Source organism: Manihot esculenta, chromosome 8, assembly GCF_001659605.2.
Source record: "Manihot esculenta cultivar AM560-2 chromosome 8, M.esculenta_v8, whole genome shotgun sequence".
Taxonomy (NCBI): Eukaryota; Viridiplantae; Streptophyta; class Magnoliopsida; order Malpighiales; family Euphorbiaceae; genus Manihot; species Manihot esculenta.
In genome coordinates, this window is record NC_035168.2 from 2,593,566 (window position 1) to 2,614,939 (window position 21,374).

The 21,374-nt window shown below is 29.2% G+C and overlaps 3 protein-coding genes across 3 annotated transcripts; 2 read left to right on the forward strand and 1 right to left on the reverse strand.

Moving 5' to 3' along the window:
* The first annotated feature begins 3,827 nt into the window (after positions 1 to 3,827).
* LOC110620111 (auxin-responsive protein SAUR50) lies at positions 3,828 to 4,550 on the forward strand. Its single transcript, XM_021763695.2, has one exon. The coding sequence runs from the start codon at positions 3,955 to 3,957 to the stop codon at positions 4,339 to 4,341; it is 387 nt and encodes a 128-aa protein (XP_021619387.1). The 5' UTR covers positions 3,828 to 3,954; the 3' UTR covers positions 4,342 to 4,550.
* Positions 4,551 to 5,950: 1,400 nt separating this feature from the next.
* LOC110620086 lies at positions 5,951 to 8,107 on the reverse strand. The gene is made up of 3 exons (XM_021763663.2): positions 7,242 to 8,107; positions 6,985 to 7,153; positions 5,951 to 6,602 (listed from the first exon to the last, which is right to left on the reverse strand). The coding sequence occupies exons 1-3, from the start codon at positions 8,031 to 8,033 to the stop codon at positions 6,133 to 6,135; spliced, it is 1,431 nt and encodes a 476-aa protein (XP_021619355.1). The 5' UTR covers positions 8,034 to 8,107; the 3' UTR covers positions 5,951 to 6,132.
* Positions 8,108 to 12,337: 4,230 nt separating this feature from the next.
* Positions 12,338 to 21,243, forward strand: LOC110620403 (kinesin-like protein KIN-5C). The gene is made up of 23 exons (XM_043958739.1): positions 12,338 to 12,512; positions 12,630 to 12,759; positions 13,723 to 13,881; positions 13,976 to 14,325; positions 14,414 to 14,552; positions 14,653 to 14,750; positions 14,844 to 15,000; positions 15,609 to 15,678; positions 15,786 to 15,862; positions 16,143 to 16,196; positions 16,291 to 16,371; positions 16,445 to 16,556; positions 16,663 to 16,749; positions 16,833 to 17,008; positions 17,155 to 17,316; positions 17,405 to 17,512; positions 18,588 to 18,746; positions 18,831 to 18,914; positions 18,990 to 19,195; positions 19,489 to 19,590; positions 19,710 to 19,819; positions 20,270 to 20,421; positions 20,672 to 21,243. The coding sequence occupies exons 1-23, from the start codon at positions 12,454 to 12,456 to the stop codon at positions 20,867 to 20,869; spliced, it is 3,030 nt and encodes a 1,009-aa protein (XP_043814674.1). The 5' UTR covers positions 12,338 to 12,453; the 3' UTR covers positions 20,870 to 21,243.
* The last annotated feature ends 131 nt before the right edge of the window (positions 21,244 to 21,374 follow it).

The following is a 21,374-nucleotide window of genomic DNA, read 5'->3' on the forward strand; positions in this document are numbered from 1 at the left end:
TAACTAATAGAATTAAATTTTAATTTTTTTTCAAACCAAATATATAAAATATGAAATTCAATCGAATTTCATAAAATTTTAAGAATTGAAATAGGATCAAACACAGTGTTAGAGTTGAGATATCTTTCTATTATTTTTCTATCAATGAACTTTTTTTTCAACATAAATGGCCAAATAGATGAGGAGGCTCTCTCTGTATCTAGGGTGATTCTCATAATTTTCTATTTCTTTTAGTTTATGGGAGACTATTCTCGTCCGGATAATTTGGCTCCTTTTTGCTCCATGTGGACAGAGGGGAACTCTTCCCCTATCATTGTTGAAAGTGTGGGTTTCTCATCCCTCCATCACTGAATGGTTTTCATCTTCTTTTGATTTTTTTTTTTTATTTCCTCAATGAGCAGATCCGATGTAGATGTTGAAAATCTTTTCATTTATATGTTCTTATCAGTGAGTATTTTGTTTTTTCCTTAGTTTCTTCCAGGTTACATGCAAGTAGCACTTCTATATGTTAGCTTACAGCTTTCACTTGCAGAACAACATTAAGGTTGTATTCCTTTTGTGGACGCATGCTTGATAGTGTCTTGCCTTGGTCATTTTTTATTAGAATTTATTTAGATTTTGCATCGCTCTCGTAGTTTTAGAAAGCTTTATTTGGATGTGCTCCCCTTTTCAGATTTTCAATATATATTTTATAGTTGTTGAGACGATTATAGTTAGAGACTCCATTTTCTTTTTTAATATATATGGTTGATATTTTCGTAAATAAAAATAGTTATGATTAATATGTTTTTGAGTTTAATATCAAATAAATCGAGTTAAGTTTTTAGGATTTAATCTTATTAAATTTCTTTATTAAATTTTGAAATTTTTAAGTCGAAATAAATATCGATCTAGGTTTATATTTTCCTCTCTTATTATATTTTAAGAGTTTTTCTTTAATTTAATTGCTTTTTGTTTGTATTTATTTGTAAGTTTATTAATGAATTTATTTTTTAAAAAAAGAAAAAAGAAAAATATGATTAATATTTAAAAAATCATTTTTAAATTATTATTTAAAAACAACCGATCAATACTTTAATTTTTTATGTTTTAATTTAAATTAAAAAAACGAAAGTGGCAACATTAAGCGGAAGAAACCATATAATTTAGTATTTGTTTGGATTAAGGAAATAAAATAAAAAAAACCGAGTAACAAAATAAATTTGTTTTTTGTAATTTTTTTGTGTAGATATTAACTAGAGAACAAAAAGAACAAACGAAAGAGAAATTATATTTTTTAAAATTGTTTGACTCAAAATATTTATTCACAAATTAAAGTAAAATGAAAGGAAAATAAAGGAAAATATGTGTTATTTATGCTATAAGTCATAAAGTATCTTTACACAATATAATAGAAAAATAAAAATAATAATGTGGAGTCACTATCTCACTGATGATTAATTTGAGAATATTTCTATATATAAAATAAATAAATAAATAAATAAAAAGGAATATGTGAAAAGGTATCCATGAACGAAGAGGAGTACTCTAAAGTACAAACGAAACAGAAGTTCTGTCTTGTCTTCTTCTCTTTGGAGCTTTTCATGTGACTTATATCCTAAATCATGGATTTAATTGAATTTTAAATTTTATTTAGTTGAAATAAATTAATCAAAATTTTTAAATTTTATTTATTTAATTGACTTTTTTTAATTATTTCTTATAATCTAATCAATTTATTTTAAAAATAACTTTTTAAAAAGTAACGCAACCAAACAAATATTCATTTGCTTTTAGAAAAATATAGATGTAAATAAAGCATGTCTTAAAATTTTTGAAATTATTTTAATATTTTAATTATAAATAATTAAGGAGACAAGAAAGATGAAAAGAAAGAAGACATATGGTATTGAATTTTATTATTTAATTTTTATAATTAAAAAAATTCATTAGTTAATCACTTTAAATTTTTTACAAAATTATGAGTTAATTTTTTCATATCAAAAATATTTTATATTTTTTTATTATATTTAACCATTAAAATTAATAAAAAAAATTAATTAATAAAATTTTAAAATATTAGAAATATTTTAATATATTTTTTAAAATAAAAAAATTAAATAATAAATTTATTATATTATAAAGATTAAATAATTAATTTTATTATTTTAAATTATAAATTTATATATTTTTATCCCCAAATCGAGGGGGTGGTTGTTGTTGTTTGTGTTGGATGTTAAGCCGGCCGATTCCTATGTTCCCTTATTAGTAAATAGAGAAGACAAAAATTTTCCACGTCTCCTAGCTCCTCACACGTTGTAAGAGATAACTCATATATGACATTGATTTTCTTTTCCTTTCTTTTCTTTTTTTTTTTTTTTTTCTCTTTTTGTCTTAATTAATTTATTATTTAATTTTCGACTTGATTAAAGTTTCAACTCGAAATTCCACATTTTAATAACAATAAAATAAATCTACGGTTATTATTTAACTATTTTAATAAATAATTACAAATTAAATTAATTAAAATTTAAATATTTATAAAAATTAAATTAAATTAAAGATAAAATTAATTTAAATTGAATCAACTTAATTTGATTTGATTTAACTGATTAATCTTTTTAATTAATTTTTTTATTTTTTATATTGTCAAAATAATATAGTATTAAACTAATTGATTTAATTGGATTTTATTATTCTTTTACCAAAACCAATCTCCATATTATCAAAAATAGTATTATTTTTTATCAAAATAATTAATTATTCAATTAATTAATTGAATATAAATAATTAATTGGTGCTGCCCACCACACCCACATCTCTCTTCACACTCTCTTGAGCAAGGAAGAAACATAAAATAGTGGTGTAAGATGGTAAGCACTACTTTAGTTAAATTCATATTATAATTTAATTATCAATAATTTATTTTATATTATATTAATTTCTTTTATTATTTCATTAAACTATAAATATTAATTAAATTATTTATAATAAAAATAGATTTGGTGCTTGATTGGAAGTGGGAGAGAGGATATTATAAATATCCACCATACCTTATTTTAGTTACTAGTAACTGAAATTGAGATTCCATTTCATAAAGAATTTAGTAAAAGACAACAAGTGTTTGATTTATTATTTTTTTTCTCCAAAAGGGGTTGGCATTTAATGGTAGAAATTAATGGTTTGGTATATTAATCAGAAATCAAAAATAAGCTGTTGGCATTTGAATCAATCACAAAATTCAAGCAATCAAAACTCTTAATTGACTCTTGAGCTCAAGTTGACTTTATAAGTCTTATGAGAAAAGGGGTGATTTGATAGGGTTTACCAAGCATGCTAAGCTAAAGTGTTATAATGGTAGATGGCCACCTCCACGACCTTCTCGGCTATTTTTCCTCATGTAGTGGATTCTTAATCTCACCACTTTTGAATATGTGATATTTGTCATGTGCTCGATAATTTCAATTTAAAAACCACACAAGTCCGTGTGACATTTAATTCAGTCCGTCGAACTAAATTAGCTTTTCACCTCTCAAATATATCAATGAAGAATAAATGGTTGATTTCGATAACTAATACAGTAAAAAAAAATATTGATTCCGATAACTAATAAATTATAAATGCACTCTGCAGTTAATAAACACAATCTTAAATAATTAAAATATAAGATAATATAACGGGCAATAATAATAATTATTAATATTTTTTTAAATTTAATTAAATTAAAGTCTTAATGGTGATGAACCACTATTCATAAGTCAAAGAAAATACTCTATTTATAAGACAAACTTGCCTTAATCATTATATTCTTAATGATTAATAAGTTAAAAAAAAAAAAAACAACAAGACCCGTTCAATTTCTTTAGAAATTCCCCTCTAATTTCAATACAAATCATTAAATCAACTCCTCCCTCACCCACCACTTTCATCTCTTCATCTCCAAACCCTCTCCTCCTTTCTCCAAAACATCTTAAAATGTTGGGGAAAAAGATGGTTTCTTTTAAGAAACTTGCCAAGAAAGTGAAGGTGATTGGCAAATTAGGTGATAGTGAGTCACCACAACAAGAGTATTTGCTTAGAGATTTTGAAGATGCTTCGTCTGGTAATTTGAGCACAACCCCAACTGGGTTTTTTGCTGTTTATGTAGGAGAAGAGAGAGAAAGATTTGTGGTTCCAACTAGGTTCCTCAGTCACCCACTTTTCAAGATGCTCTTAGAGAAATCTTACAATGAGTTTGGATTTGAGCAGAGGAATAAGCTTGTGGTTCCATGCAGTGTCTCTACTTTTCAAGAAGTTGTAAATGCTGTTGAATGTTGTAATGGGAGATTTGATTTTGGAAATTTGGTCGAAGAGTTTATATAGATGAGAAAAAAATATTACAAATATTGGGTGTGTAAAATACTTTATGGTGAGCTCTATCCTAGGTGATTGGGCTAATTTTGGTCCATGTAAGCTTTTTTCTTTTTTTCTTTTTTTTTTTCCTTTTCTGGGTATAGTTTGATATATCCTGGAGAATTGCCCAATGTAGCAGCAGTGGAAGAAGGAGATGGCTTCATTTTGATGATGTTTTTTTTAGCCATGTTAAAAATTACAAAAATTATTATTTTACAAGAAAACCCAGATTCATGTAAATTTAATATAATTTTATTATTTTAAATTTAATTGCAAAATTATTATAATTTTAGTTAATATTTTTTAAATTAAACTATATAGAGCACATATAAGAATTAATTTTTCTAAAAGTCAAGTAAACCTCATGTTGAATTTTTATATCTACCCAAAAAAGGGTCAAACTGTAATGATATTCACAAATAGCCATTAATTGATAATAAAAATAAATTTATTATAATTGCAAATTATACTAAAAAAATTAACAATTACGTGTTTTTCCATTTTAATTCAAACATCTCAATTTTGAATTTATTGTCCAAGATGACATTTTAGCTTAATTAATTTTGAAATCAGTATTTAAAGTTTAATTTATTTTTTTATATACGAAGTTTAATTGTTCTATAGAAATATCATGGTTGTCGGACTGGATCGTTCTGTTAATTTGGAAGATGCTCTGTTAATTTGGAAGATGAAGATGACGATCAAGCTGAACCACAAATAGCGAAAAAAATTTCATTTATTTTTAACATAAAAAGTTTTATTTAAAAAAAAGTTAAATTTTAACATAATTTTTTTTGTAAGAATTTATTTATTTATTTTTTCAATGAATGTTTATGGTTAGTATTAATTGAAAAATAAAAATAATTTGAAATAAATTTTATTTTTTATTTAATTATTAAATAAAATTATATATATATATATATATATTTTAAAATGGAATGTAAAATCTGAAAACTCTTAAATTTATTTTGATGATTAAATTTTGTGAGTATATAAAATTATATATTAAACTATAGTTTTATTTTTTGAAATATAAATCATGTTGACATACTAAGAAAACATTTAAAAAAAAAAAAACTTAAATCATCAACCGCATTTTTCAAATATATATACATACATATATTTTTTTCAATCTACACAATAAATAATAACTGGAAAATAATTGAGACAAAATGGGCCCAAAAATTAATAATCACATGGACCTAATTCATTGGCAAAATGAACACGTGACATAAATAAGTAGGCGATTTTATAAAATTATTAATTGCGATCTGCGTATTAAATAATTTCAGAACCTACCTGGTTGAATAAGTAAATTAACAAAATGACACTTTTCAAAAAATTGTAAAAATCTCTTTTATTTGGTTCGAAAAAATCTTTTTATTTGCTTTGCATTTTAAATCAATTTACTGTAAATTATTTTTCTCGTAAAAAAATTTTATCTGAATAAAGCTTCATAAGTTGAATTTTTCTATTTAATTTATTATATTTAAAATTATATATATTATTATCTTTTACTATTTAAAATAATTTTGGTTTTCAAAAAATTAATTTATATACCAAATACAATTATATCAGATAAATAAATTCTTTAAAAGTATATTTTATAAAAAATATACCTCCCAGAACATTCTAAACCAAACAACCCCTTAATAATTTTAGCATTCGCATACATGTGATCCGTTCCATAATTAATGAAAATGGAATCTCACATCTAAATATGGGCATATGATTTGAATGTATTGTCTCATAAAAGGAAATCTAGCTCTCCCCCTCTGCCATATTGACACAAGAATCCACAAGAATTCTCTTCATATCATCAATCAACTTCTGCATTTGATCCCTCGAATGCAACGGCGACGGATACACACAAGCCGAATCCAAACATCCATCGCGAATGGTGTCGAATATGGCGACAGATGGACCGACACCGTGGACGGAGGCGCATCCCACATAATCCTCAACTCCAAGCTCTGCTTGAACTTCATTAGAATCCTCAATCACAGTGTCTTCAAACACTGAAATGCAGGCAGATCTCAGTGCTGAAGATGGAGTTAAGCCTGGATTATCAATTGCCTTGCACATTAGAAAGTTGAGGTCTCCCATGTCTGTGAAGTGCTTGTTGTTGTTCTTTGCATTTGCAAAAGCCATGTAACATCTCTTTGCTAGCTCCCATAGCTTGTCACTTCCACTTACATCATGTGTATTCATGATGGCCCCGTGGTAAAATCCTGAAGCAATCAAGAGAGTGGATATAGAAAAGTGCAAAATTTAGTAAAATTAAATATTTTCTCATTTGAAATATTCAATAAAATTAGTTAATAAAAAATATTTTTCTAGTATAAAAAAAATAATTAATAAATTTTCTTACATCGACCAAATAATTATTTAGTGTTCTTTGCATCTTTTAGTTCAGAGGTGAAACATATCAATGGGCAAATATTTGAGAAATATCAGAGGACATAAATGAAATGCTTGCCATTTCAGTTTAGGCAACCAATGATCTTGGATTTTATAGTATTAGAACCGGTTTTCAGGATTTTTGAGATAGCAGATTCAAACCGAATCAAAGTTCAACCAACAACAAATCAATATCAGAATACCACGGCTTACCAATATGATTTGCATTGAGGAGAGGATGAAGAAGTGAACGACAATCGACGAGGGTCACAACACCATATTTCTGCCGTTGGTCACCAGGAAGACCTCTAGAGGAATGTGCTGCAATCAAACCAGCAGCTGTTATGGCTGCACAAAGTTGAATCCCTCTCGATTTGCAGCCCTTCAAAAACACATAAGTAATTAACAAAACTACTGTTGCAGGCCATTGCTAGATTGCGTCGAAAAAGAAGTGAAGTGACACAAATTACCTGAAGAAGCCTGTCGGTTTCATCTGGGTTCATTTGCAGTCTGAGAACCTGAGAGCATCTGGCAGACGAAGCATCCACAAAGTTCAAATTCGCCAGCCGAAAAGAATTCAAAGAATACCCAAGAACATCAATCCCACGAGCCCAAAAGGGCTTATTTGATTTCTCTTTAGGAATACAATCTTCAATTCCCAACCCAATCCTTCCATTCCCATTATATAATTCTAAATCACTGTTCTCTTTTCTTCCACTCACCAGCTTTAGCAGCTCTCTAAGCACCACCACCGCCGATGCACGGTCGCATGCTCCCGTGTGCAGCCGAAGCACCACCACCCATTGGCTCTCACTTAGAGTGTACACACTAGCGAAGAAGATATCTTGGTCGGTAGTTTGTGATATTGACCATGGATTTTTGTTTATTTCATGCTCTAGAATAAGATGAAATGGGGTAACAGATGGGTTGTTGTTAGAATTATCTGAGAGAATACCGGCGGTTGAAGAATGATCAAAGAGTTGGATTTGGATGTGAGGGAAGGGAGGAGTGACGAAGGAGAAGGTGGCGGTGGCGGCGTCGTAATGGAGCTTAGAGCGGAGGAAGGGGTGGGAAGTTTGGAGTTGGTGAAGAGCAGCTTGGATAAGGGGTATATCAGGGAACTTTGAAACGAGAAGGGCTAGGACGGTGATGCCGGTGCCACCAGGCACGGCTTTGCACCAACTGAACTCGGTGCCACCCACCGGCCTAGACTTGGTCTCACGGGTCTGGGACCCTGGGTGCCCTTGGTTAGTGTCAGACATGGTGAAGAAGATAGGGAGATTGACTGGAGAAGAAGAAAAATGAAGGCAGTGAGTCTGTGACTCGTAACTGACAAGTAACGACAAGTCCTATATATGTCCAATGAAAATTATTGAACAGGCTGACTCGGGTGGGCCCATAAATGTGGCGAGTTACTATTTACTGTGTCGGCCCAAGTTTTAAATGTAGACCCTCGTTGATTGTTTTGAGTACAAGGAAGATTTACCATATCATTTTTTAACTGCTCAATTTTTATATTTTAAACAATTTATTAGGATGGTTTTATTTTTTTTATTAATAATTTTTTTTTTATTAAAAATAGATCAAACATAAGAAATAAAATTTTTAAAATCTAATTTTATTCCTAAATAAATTTCCTTATATGATTCTTAATTATTACAATGTCAATTTCTAAATTTTTAAAATTTTATTAAAATGTCTTTATATTTTTTCATTCTTATATTTTCTTTCTATTTACGAAATAATTTCTATTTTTTTCTTAATTGTCTTTTAAAAAAAATTATTTTTTCTTTTTTAAAAATAAATAAATAAATATAAATAAATAATTTAATTTTTTATTATATTTTTAACGATAAAAATAAATAAAAAAATTATTCATAATAAAAAAAATAAAAATATTTTAATAAATTTATTAAAACTGAAAAATTAATTTATTAATAATCACAATATTTAATAACTAAATAGTAAATGTCTTCTAATTTAATTAAGAATATATTTAGTTGAAAACCTTTATAGTTATAGTTATTATATCAACATATAAAATGATGATTGAGAATATACATATTATATTATTTATTTATTATTAATATATCATATTAAAATATCATAAAATTAATAATTTATTATATAATATGTATAATTTAAAACGTAATTGTTAATAAAAATATAACTTGTTTTTAATGTATATATTCTTTTATTTTTATTTTTATACTATTTATACTATAAATTATTAATATACATTAAAATTTATTTTATTATAAAAATTTTATAATTAATAAATATTAAAATAATAATATAGTTTAAATAAAAAATAAAACTTCATTAATTATTAAATTAAAATTAGCTGCTGATAAAATACCTATTAACTATTAATTGCGTTTTTAAATAACTCACTAAATTTATAAGCTAATTATTTGAAAGCACATCATTAATTAATTATGAAAATTATAAATTCTACTTGGCAAAATTAAAGTTATATTTTTAAAAAATAAATTTTGATGTATTTTAATTACAATAAATTTAGTAAATAATAATATAGTTTTTAAAAACTATTGTTAACAATATTTAATATTAATTCATAAAAAATAACAAGTGAGACATACATCAAATATTTATTTTATATTGATTTTTTTAAAATACACTTACTGTAATATACATGAAAAAATAATAAAAAATAATGATTAAATTAATAAAAATGTGATTGATAAAATAAATTATTTATTATTTATTAATTAAAATATTAATTATGAAATTATTTACTATTTACCAATAAATTTTTTATATTTTTCTTATATATATTGTCGACTGTTTACCAATTGTAATTACATTACATTACATATTCCACTATACTGTTTGATAAAGCGGAAAAAAATATAATGAATTGATAATTATATAATATAATTAATAAAATTACAAATGTTTGATGACCATATGAATATTTGATTTATTATTTATTATTTATTATGACCTTTTTCATTTAATTACGCGACAACCATTATCGCGGTTCTTATTTAATTATCGTCATCATCCAATCATCACTATTGTTACGTTGTCGCCTCCTCGATCATTATAATTGTAATAACAAAATAATTTTTTATTATTTAATTTTAATTTAAAAACAAATATATTAATAAATTTATATATAATAATGTTATTAATATTTTTTAAGTGTATAAAATATTTTTTTAAATAATATTATTTTTTATTGACTATTTATAAGTGCTCTAAATATTAAAATAATATAAAAATATTTTTTATAAAATAAAATATTCATTAACCTTCCATTTAGAATAATATTTTTTATAAAAATTTAATTTAATTTAAAATGTTTTAACTTATAAATTTTTCATGAATAAATATTTAAATTTTATTTTTATATAAAATTATTAATCGTAAATAAATTAACTTTTCAAAATGATTTATTGATTTAACTAATATAATTAAATTTAATTACTTTCGAATTTATTTAATATATAAAATTAACAAATAAAATTTAAGTCATTTACTTTTTTTTTTTTACTCGACGTAAGAATTAATTTATTTTGATGTAATTGAATTCAAAGTTTTTGAAATTTCATAAAATTTATAATAATGTATACAATATCATGATAATTATTACTATTAATAATATATAATAATTAACATCAATATATAGACATATAACTTGAACCAATTTTACATAAATTTTTATTACTTGTGATCCAATGTTTTTTTAGGAAGTTACTTTAGCACTTAATTTTTAAGTCTCAATTATTCATATGTTGGTTAAAGAGGTTGTCTCGAGTACTGAATTACTGAGCGAGAATATTTAGAAAGTAATTTGATTCGATCAGCAAATAAATTATAATTGATTTGATGATGTGCGAATACATTTGATTTTTCTTATGATTCTTACCATATTTAATATTGAGAATAAAATCTAGTCAGAGATTTATTGGAATGTTTCGGTCAAGACCTTTTAATATTTAACTTAGATTTAAAAGAGAAAAAGAAAATTCTAGAGAGAAAAGAGAGATGATGTGTTGGATAGTATGTGTAAGAATGTGAGAGATATTGTATAATAAATCTGTTAGTTTATATTTTATTTATCGTAAGGGTCATGACAGTCTATTTGCCGCACACGTATTTTATAATTTTAATGACGATGTATTAAGGAGATGATTGCGTATAAAGTTGACATTCTAATCTAATCTCATTAAATCGCGCTCGGTTCATCCGATCAGTACTAAAGTGGATCCCTTTAATAATTTATAATTGATTGGACTTGTATTCAATATTAAATTTTGAAAGAATCGTCCGTCTATTTTAGATTTTAATAGGATTAGGAATATTGTTTTGATTTTCAAATGTCATAAGTTAGATTTTTTACTATCTAATCGGTCCAATGAAATTTATATTATCTTTTGAATTCTGTATATACGTATCATTAATTTTACTTAAATTTATTATTTATATATTATCAAGTACTATATTAAAATTTAATACCAATTTTCATTAGTATGGAATTGAGAGGGGTAAAATTGAATTAGATTTTCGTTGGTATGCAATTGGGAGGGGTAAAATTTAATTTGATGAGGTTTGGTTTTTGTGGCATCGGGTGCGAAGGCCTGCTTAACATATGATAATAAAATATATGCATATGGATAGTGATTGACGTAATTTACTACAAAACTTGAAACTATTGTATGGTAAAAAAAAATAATAGTAGGCTGGTGGAGTTTTGAAAAGGTGTATGGTTTTAAGTAGACCGGACATAGTCCATGTCATACTTGAAAACCAGACTTAACACATTCAAATTTAATTTCGGTTTATTTATATAAAATAATTTATATTTAAAAAAATATTTTTCATTAAAATATAACTTATTTCATACTATTCAATTTTAATTTAAAAATAAAATATATTAATAAATTTATACATAAAAAATTTAATAATTCTCAAAATATAGAAATGATTTTTCTTAAAAAAGAGAAATATATTTTCTTTAAAATTATTAAAATTTTCTTTTTGATTAAAAAATATTTTTTATTAATTAAAATTTTTAAGCGTTCTAAACTTAAAAAATGCGAAAAGTATTTTTTTGAAAAATAATTTTCATATTTACTAATATTTTAAATACTCAAAAAATTAGTTAAAGAAAAATATTTTTTTAGTAAAAAGAAAAATTATGTTTTTATTTTTAAAAAAAGAAAGTCATTTTTTTTTATATTTTAAAAATTTTATTAATATTTTTATATAATATTTTTATATATTTTATTTTTTAAATTAAAAATAAAAAATAAAAAATAATATTTTATGTGGAAAATATTTTATAATTGGGCTGATTATTCTAAAAGTAAAATGGAGGGTAAAATTGAAAACATGATTGGGGTGGTGTCTGCAGTTGTGGGCTTGGCCTTGTCCGACCCACTTTACAAATTTCAAGTCCTACCCTACCGATTCACCTCCCAAAACGCAGCCTGAATCCGAACAAATTTTAACCGTCCGATCTAGACGAGCCTTCAAAATCTAACCGTTCGATCTTTTCCAAGCGAGCGGGTCTCAAAATTCAAATCCCATCCTCAGCCCGCTCTCACTTTCACATCTCGCAGATTCACTCCCCTTGAGCCACAACGAGAGAGAGAGCGAGAGAGAGCTACTGGATCAAACAGTGTATGTTGGCGGCTTCTGATATTCGAAAAGATGTCTGCTCGTCATGAGAAAGAGAAAGGCGTTAATGTTCAAGTGCTTCTTCGTTGCAGGTGTGGTTAGGTTTTTGTTTTTATAACATTTACTTGGATGGATTTCTGTTTGCTTGCAGTATTTATGGATTAATTGAAAATTTTTGTGTTTATTATTGTATATGTTGATTTTGGCAGACCATTTAGTGACGATGAGTTGAGGAACAATGCTCCTCAGGTTGTTACTTGCAATGAATACCAGAGAGAGGTTGCTGTTTCGCAGAGTATTGCTGGGAAGCATATTGATAGAGTATTCACTTTCGACAAGGTTATTTTCTCTATTTAATTTTAAAAAAAGATTCAATTTGTTTTGTTTTCCTATTTTTAATGCTGAGGATGATGCTTGGATGATGCGACACTTTACGTTTTGCTTATGTTTGTAGGGGTTTAATTTTGCTTATGCTTGTTTAGTGTCTACAATTTCTTTATAGTATGACCAGGTTAGGACATGCTGGTGTCTGCATGAGGTCAATGCAGCACTTCAATTTAGTGGGTTCTAATGAATCGTTCGCATTTGCCATATTTGCCATTTTTGAGCTTTTGCTTCAATCATTCATGCTACTGTACCCAGAATACGGTTTGGCATCTGAGACATTCCCATTTCGGTGTTTACTGTTCAGTATGAAGGTTGAGTTCTGTGAATGCCAATGCTTCTTTAACATAATTAGATCGTCTGCACCATATTGCCACTCATAAAGCTTTGGATAATTACCATCCCTTCGCTTCTGCATTTCTAGGTCTTTCAGGGCTTTGCAACTTGCGTTAAAACTCTTTCATTACTAAGCTTTACCCTGTTTGAGCTTTAACTTAAACGTTCAATAAGCGTCCACTTATTTGTGGCTCTACTTGACTGCTGCCAAAGGGTCATATGGATGTGCATATTTATGATTTCATCCCTTTAAGTTACAGTTGCTGGTCTGTGGACCAACGGAGCTCACTACACAATGTGCCCTTGTGATCTAACCATATTCCCCTGGTGACAATTCCCTGGAAAAAGTCTCTACATATTTCTTCAATTGAATTGAAATATACTTATGCAAATAAATGCAATATGCTATATGAATCAAGTTCGCATCATCTTTTTCTTTTAATTATTTTTTTAACAATGACATTCAATTTCATTTGAGGTCTTCAATGTAATATTTTTAGTTATTTTCTAAGAATGGAGTAGGAATACATTTGTAATGTTCTAATGGTGGCAGACTCTGATACTAGCTTACGGTGCATATAGGTCTTTGGTCCCTCTGCTCGGCAAAAAGATCTTTATGAACAAGCAATGGTGCCAATTGTAAATGAAGTTTTGGAAGGCTTTAACTGTACTATTTTTGCATATGGTCAAACTGGTACAGGTAAAACATACACAATGGAAGGGGAATGCAAACGGTCAAAGGTATAGCATATGAGCGTTTGATGGTTGTTTTGCTTTCTTTTCGTCTTTAATAGCCACATTGTTGATTTTACCATGTGATGAAATACTTGGACAGAGTGGGCCTCATGGAGAACTGCCTCCAGAAGCAGGGGTTATACCAAGAGCTGTTAAACAAATATTTGATACACTTGAAAGCCAGAATGCTGAATATAGTGTGAAGGTTACTTTCTTAGAACTGTACAACGAGGAGATCACTGATCTGCTTGCCCCAGAAGAAATTTCTAAAGTTGCTTTGGAGGATAAGCAAAAGAAGCAGTTGCCTCTAATGGAGGATGGGAAAGGTGGAGTTCTAGTAAGAGGTCTGGAGGAGGAAATAGTAACAAGTGCAAGTGAGATATTTACCCTTCTTGAAAGGGGGTCTGCAAAACGTCGCACTGCAGAAACTTTGTTAAACAAGCAATCAAGGTTACAGTTCTTTTGCTGTTTTTTTGGTTAAGCCAAAATTTTAATTTTGTTTCTTCTTGTAAAAATAAGATCATGTTTTTTGTTTTAGTCGGTCGCATTCTCTTTTTTCCATTACAATACATATAAAGGAAGCAACTCCTGAAGGTGAAGAGCTAATCAAATGCGGAAAGTTGAATTTGGTTGATCTAGCTGGTTCAGAAAATATTTCCCGTTCTGGTGCTCGGGAGGTATATTTTATTGATCTGACACTAGTTACTTGGAATTTTCATCAGTTGAGAAATTTTAGAATTAATTTCAGGCTAAATGATCATTCTTGTTATCTAATAGGGCCGCGCAAGAGAAGCTGGTGAAATCAACAAAAGTTTACTTACTTTGGGTCGCGTCATTAATGCTCTTGTTGAGCATCTTGGGCATGTCCCATACAGGTTTTAAACTGCTTCCTTAATTATTTTGCTGTAGGCTATAATCTATGTTCTGCTAACTTTTACCTATTTTATTTTTATATTTAAATTGACCAGGGATAGCAAGCTCACTAGGTTACTTCGTGATTCACTTGGGGGAAGAACGAAAACATGCATTATTGCTACAGTTTCACCAGCTGTTCATTGTCTCGAGGAGACATTGAGTACACTGGATTACGCACACAGGGCTAAGAATATAAAAAATAAGCCAGAGGTTTGTTTGCAAATTGTTCGAAATTATTTTGAACTGGTTTAATAAGTACATAGAAGTTCCTTAATATTCCGACATTTTCTTCCAAAGCTTTCCCTTGTGTTTCATAAGATGATAGTAATATCTTATTTAGCCCATCATGCAGTGCTCTCGTTTGATGAATGATCTGCTTCATGTAACATAAGGACTCCAAAATCACATTTGATAAAATGCCGTGGTGGAAGGGGGGGTTGCATGGACTTCTATGTTATTGTTTACAAGTGTCCTAGAACACAGGAAATTTTTTTGTCTTTTGCATTGTCAAACTGTTTTGACTTCTGAGTGGCTGCTTTTGTCAACTACACGTTCTGCTATAGAAAGTATCTCAAAAGTTAGTGTTACCTTGCAATCATCTCTACACACTGATGATTTCTCTCTTCCATTATGGAAGGGTTATGCTTCTCTGTTTCTCTATTTTGTACCTCTTTTTTCGCTGAAGCTGAAGTGCTGCATTGTTTGGTTTGGGAACTCTTTATTTATATCATATCTTAGTAAGTGCTTGCATGTAATAGATGACGACCTAGCCAGATGTTTTTAATTTCCTTAGGGAAGTTTATTTTGGTTATTTGTAGGTGAACCAAAAAATGATGAAATCAACTCTTATCAAGGACCTTTATGGAGAGATTGAAAGGCTTAAGGCAGGTAAGGAACTTAATAAGTGCAAAATGTATGTACGCAAGTGACTGGAATTGGAATAAATTTTTATATAGTATTTTATTCAAGTGTAACAATGCTGCCATTTTATACAGAGGTGTATGCTGCACGTGAAAAGAATGGGGTTTATATCCCGAAGGAAAGATACATTCAAGAGGAGAGTGAAAGAAAGGTATTTCACTATTTTCCCTTGATTTTATTATTTTCTCCTTAGTCATGAATATATGTGTGTGTTCATTTGTATATATTTTGAGGATGTTCTGTTGTTTAGTTCCTCTATCGTAGTTTACTTGGAGAGGAGTAGTTTCTTTTCTTAGTATTTCTCCTAAAACAATAACTTTATACGAATGAACCGTTATGGTCTTTTCATTAATGATTTTAGTAGATTTGGTTCGCGGAAAGGTGTAATTTTTAAACCTGTTTTCTTGCATGTTTCTTCTTGTTTTGTTTAGGCCATGGCCGATCAGATAGAACAAATGGGAGTTACTATAGAAAGCCATCAGAAGGTTAGTCCACACCGCCATCTCCAAGAGACTATATTTTTTATTTATTATCACGATATCCAAATTCACATCACATGGCTGGTGTATTGCAAAACAGCAACTTGAGGAGTTGCAAGAAAAATATGATACCCAAGTTCAAGAATGTTCCAATTTGAGCAAAAACCTTGCTGCCACTGAGGTAAATTGGATATCTATGTATCTTATACGGTTCTTATTTATGAATATATAAATACTGATCCTTGTAAATGCAGAAAAACTTGAATGAAACCTCCAAATTGCTCGCTAGTACTGAGGAAGAATTGAAGAAGTGTCATTATGCTTTGAAGGAGAGGGATTTTATCATATCCCAACATAGAAAAGCAGGCACGTCTGACTATTTTGCTGGATGTTTAAGGTTTTCTTTTGGTTGTATTATTAATGGGGCTGTTTTTTTTTTTAAAATTCTTTTTTAATATTATCTTTGAAACAGAGAATGCTTTGGCTCATCAAGCATGTGTTTTGCGATCTGACTTGGAGAAAGCTCTTCAAGATAATGCTTCTTTATTCCAAAAAATTGGTACGTTATCCTTATTTGTTAATGTGAGGCTTTGTGAACATTTAAATTTAAGGTGTTGAGTATTCAATGCCAACATTCTATAGGAAGAGAAGATAAGCTGAATGCTGATAATAGAGCGCTGGCGACCAATTTCCAAAAGGAGCTCTCCCGGCAAGTTGGTTCTCTTCAGGACATGGTTGCTTCATCAATGTCGAAGCAAGATGAACTTCTTCAGTGTGTCGAGAAACTTTGTCATTCTTTCCTAGACATACATGATAAGGTATTGGAAAAAAAAACGCCATGTTCCATTTGCCTTTTTTCCCTCTTCTAATTTTATCTTCAAATAGCGGTCTTGTTATATTAGTTTTTATTTTGGACACAATTAAGGTTGATTTTATTCCATATACTGCAAATACTTCCCTATAGGCGGTGAAGGATATGAAGAAGAAATTGACAACTTCGAGGGCTTTATATATTTCCCACATTGAGGCAGTGCAAAATGTCGTGCGATTGCACAAGGCTAGCTCTATTGCAGGCTTAGAGGAAATTTCATCTCTGGCTTCTTCTAATGTACAGTCTATTGAAGATGTAAGTAGCAACAATTTGAGTAACTTGGCCGTTTATCTACTTTTAACTGCTCCATTGATGTTTGTGCTTAATTTGATTTTTCAATTAGTATCTGGCATCAGAGGCTGGTCAGGCGTCATCGATATTTGAGGATCTTCAGAGTACTATTTCAACCCATCAGGGAGAAATGGCACTTTTTGCTAGGGAACTGCGTCAGGTTCGATATATAACTCGATCATGGCCCTTTTGTATTTTTTGCTTGATTGGTAAAATTTATTAAGGAAAACAACTATTTACTCCGTATAGTAAAAAAGTAAAATTCACTGTTTTTTTTACTAAATAGTCGTTGTACGGTTAACTATTTAATATCTTTAGTTAATGGCAAGGGTTAAACAATTTTCATTTTGAAATTATGAGATTAAATAATTATATATTTGAAATTATAAGCACTAAATAGTTATATTATAAAATTATTAATACTAATTAAAAGTAAGGGCATTCTAGTAATTTTACACATATTAATATTTTAAATAAATATAAAAATTAAATAGTTAATAATTTGAAAAAATGAACTATTTAATAATATTATTGAGAATATAGGAACGAAATAATTAGTTTCACTAAATTATATAGATTAAATAATAAAATTTTGATTTTATTATTTGAAATGTTGAGTTCATGGAATTTGTATTTACGTGTTGTGTTTATCTTTGCTTTTCTAAAATATTTTGTATGAGAAATTTTTCTAAAACAGGCTTTTAATGAGAACTAGTCGTTTTACCTGCTTATCCCGGAGATTATTTGTTATTTTATAATATTTTTATTTATATTATAAAATCATGCTAAAAATTTTATTATTAATAAAATTTTTAATTTATTATAATTTTATTTCAAATGTCAATGAATTATTTTTAAATAGTAATTTATATATATATATATATATATATTGTAGTAGAAGAAATTTTGAATAACTAATTTGTTAAAATTTAAAAATATTTAAATAAACGTTTATAATTTAACTTTTGTATATTAAAATACAAAATACTAACAAAAGAAGCTATGCGACGTATCAGTTTTTAAGCATTATTATTGATATAGGTGGCGAATTCGTATAAATTTATCTTTAAGGCTTGATTTTAATTTGTGTGTGTATATGTACATACACTTGAAATATGCATGCTTCTTGTTTGCCAATGAACCCTATTCTCATTTTTGGTTTTTATATATTTTCTTGCTGCTTTTAATTCTTTTTCTGCTTTTGTTTGGATTTGGAATGACTTGGAAATCAATAGAAATTCCATGTCAGTGGTGAGCGGATAAAGGAGGTTTCCGACTTCATGAATGGATTTCTCGAAAAGCTTTTAGAACAATCCCAAGGGCTGCAGAATGATGCAGCTCAAGCTGATGAAATTCAATTGAAAAGCATTACTGATTTTCAGAAGGCTTATGAGGTATGCTACACAGACGTTGTCATAGTTAGACGAAGAATTTATGCGCTGTTCAAACACTGCTGACTCGAAGATTTTCCTATGCAGGAGCAATCAAAATCTGATGCTGAGAAGCTCGTTGCTGATATCAGCAATCTAGTCTCCAATCACATTCGGCGTCAAAAAGAGCTGGTTTGCTTCTTTCAAATGCTTTTTTACTTTCTCAATATATCTGTTGCGAAGTCGAACTGAAAGTCGAGTTTATAGGTGGACGCAAGGCTTGTTGATCTTAGAGAAACTGCCATTGGGAACAAGGCAAATTTGGATGTGCATGCTTCTTCAATGGAGGGTATAACAACAGATGCAAAGCGAAAATGGCAGGAATTTTCTATGCAAGCTGAGAATGATGCTAAGGATTGTGCAGATTACTCTGCTGTGAAGCATTGTCGTATGGAGTTACTCTTACAACAAAGGTATGTTGGAAGTTCTTTTGGTTTTGGTTTGTATCAATGTTTCTGCTGGATCTACGTTCTTGAGAACAAGTTGGTAGAAATTAGAAGACTATGAGGAATGATTCATGGATAGTGATTGGACATATATACAACTCTTTTCAGCAACTAATTGTAACCGTTGTGTGTGTCAAAATGGTTTACTTATGAATGGACACATCCAACCACCGAACTAGCGTTTATTGTGAAACTCGTATGTGCCTAAAAGAGTTATCCTTGTTTTTTATTGACTTCTTTGCTACGTTTCTTTTGTTTAGTTTATCCACTACTGAATCAGCTTTCAAGCACTGGAAAATGACTTGTGAGACGGTGAATGACATGGGCCGTAAACATGTTCCATCCTTGATGTCACTTACCAGGTATGAAACTGGATCATTTTGTTTGGATTTTCTATACTCTTGGTTCATCTCATATTTGTCTCATTTTGTTGATTCATTTATATTCTCTATGATCACTCTTTTAAACTGCTTTTGTACAGAAATGCATTTGACAGCATTGAGCAACATGATATTGAGATTTGTTCTGCAAGGGCTGCAGCTGAGCAAGATGTGGCAAGGAATAGTAATGATTTCCTTGAGCATATTGACAGTGAGTGTCATTCTCTAGTGGATCTTGAGTTCTATCAATTGCTATTGGTATTTCATTGAGAAAGCAGATGAAAGATAACCTTTGATTATGTGTATATAGACACACACGCTATATCAACATTTTTAAGGTTTTCAAATTAGCTTTCCTTCTTTTCCAGCTATGAAAAAATATCCATGATTCCAGGGGGAAAAATAGTATGGATACTTTTTACTACGTAATTTAATTTACTTTAATCATTAATAGATAAACTTTAAGTAAAAAATATTTCATTTTTCATGAAGTTTCACTTGCCTGAGTAGGTTTGCATACATTCGCATTAGGAGCAGTGTAATAAAGAAAAAGTTGAACATGGTAGTTGTGCTTTTGGTTTGTGTTTTTGGACGTATTTCTAACTTCCTACCCCACAAATACTAAAAATCTGGGGCCTCTATGTTTTGGAAATTTCTACAGATATATCAGAACAGGAGCGGGAATCAGTATCTGGAATCTTGCAAACTGTCAAAGCTCATGCAGACATTCTTCAGAGTTTCATGGAGGATCATTCTGGCCAGTCAACAGCCATTGAGGGAAAAGCACTGGAAACCTTTGAGCAACAATATATGGTAAGTTGATTAGCATTTTACCTGCTCGCCCATATACAAAACTTTTTGTCGTCTTCAAACCATGTGAATCACTCAAGTATTCCAATGCTAATTCATTTGCTCAACTGGTTCTGAGAATTTTCTGACAGTTTTTGAAAATGTACAACGTTGAAGTTTCCCGAGTGCTTATATGAGATTTTGAAATCAGATACTCAGTCTTGTCTTCAGTTTATTCTGCTTTGTTTGACATTTTCCTCTTTATTCTATCCAGAATTATGAACCGACAGGCACAACACCAGTGAGATGTGAGCCAGACATTCCCAGCAAGGGGACTATTGAATCGCTTCGAGCAATGCCCATGGAAAATCTTCTTGAGGAATTCCGAGAAAATAATTCTTACGAATCATTTGAGGTGAAGGAAATAAAGCCATCTTTAATTCCAAGATCTCCCCTTGTACAACTCAACTAGTTATTGGCTGTTGGTATACCATCAATCATCTACTTGCCAATGAGACCCAATTTGTCCATGTACGAATCTTGTACATTGTTATTATTTCCTTCAGAAAATTCTTAGGATTGCATTAGAATGGAGGAGGGTGCTGGAGTTTGTATTTTACATAATTCTGGTGATTAGGATAAATTAATCCCATCTTGGGATTTTCAGTAATATGTAGCTTAATACAAGGATGTAAAGTGAGGCAGAGCTCCACAGTTGGTGATTTAATTTTTTTGCCTTCAGGATGCTGAATCTGTTATCAATTATGTGCTTACTGTATGACACTTTACACAATTCTTGTTTCCTCGAGAGCAGAAAGTGATGTTCTGTTGGATAAATTTCTGTCAGCTTTTTGTTTAGACCGAAATATGCACTCCTCTAGATTTTGGCCACCAATGATCGAGTGAGGTGATGAAATGTGAAAGAGTTATGAGTGGAGGTACCAAAATGGCACTATGGCAATTGACAAGACCATCAC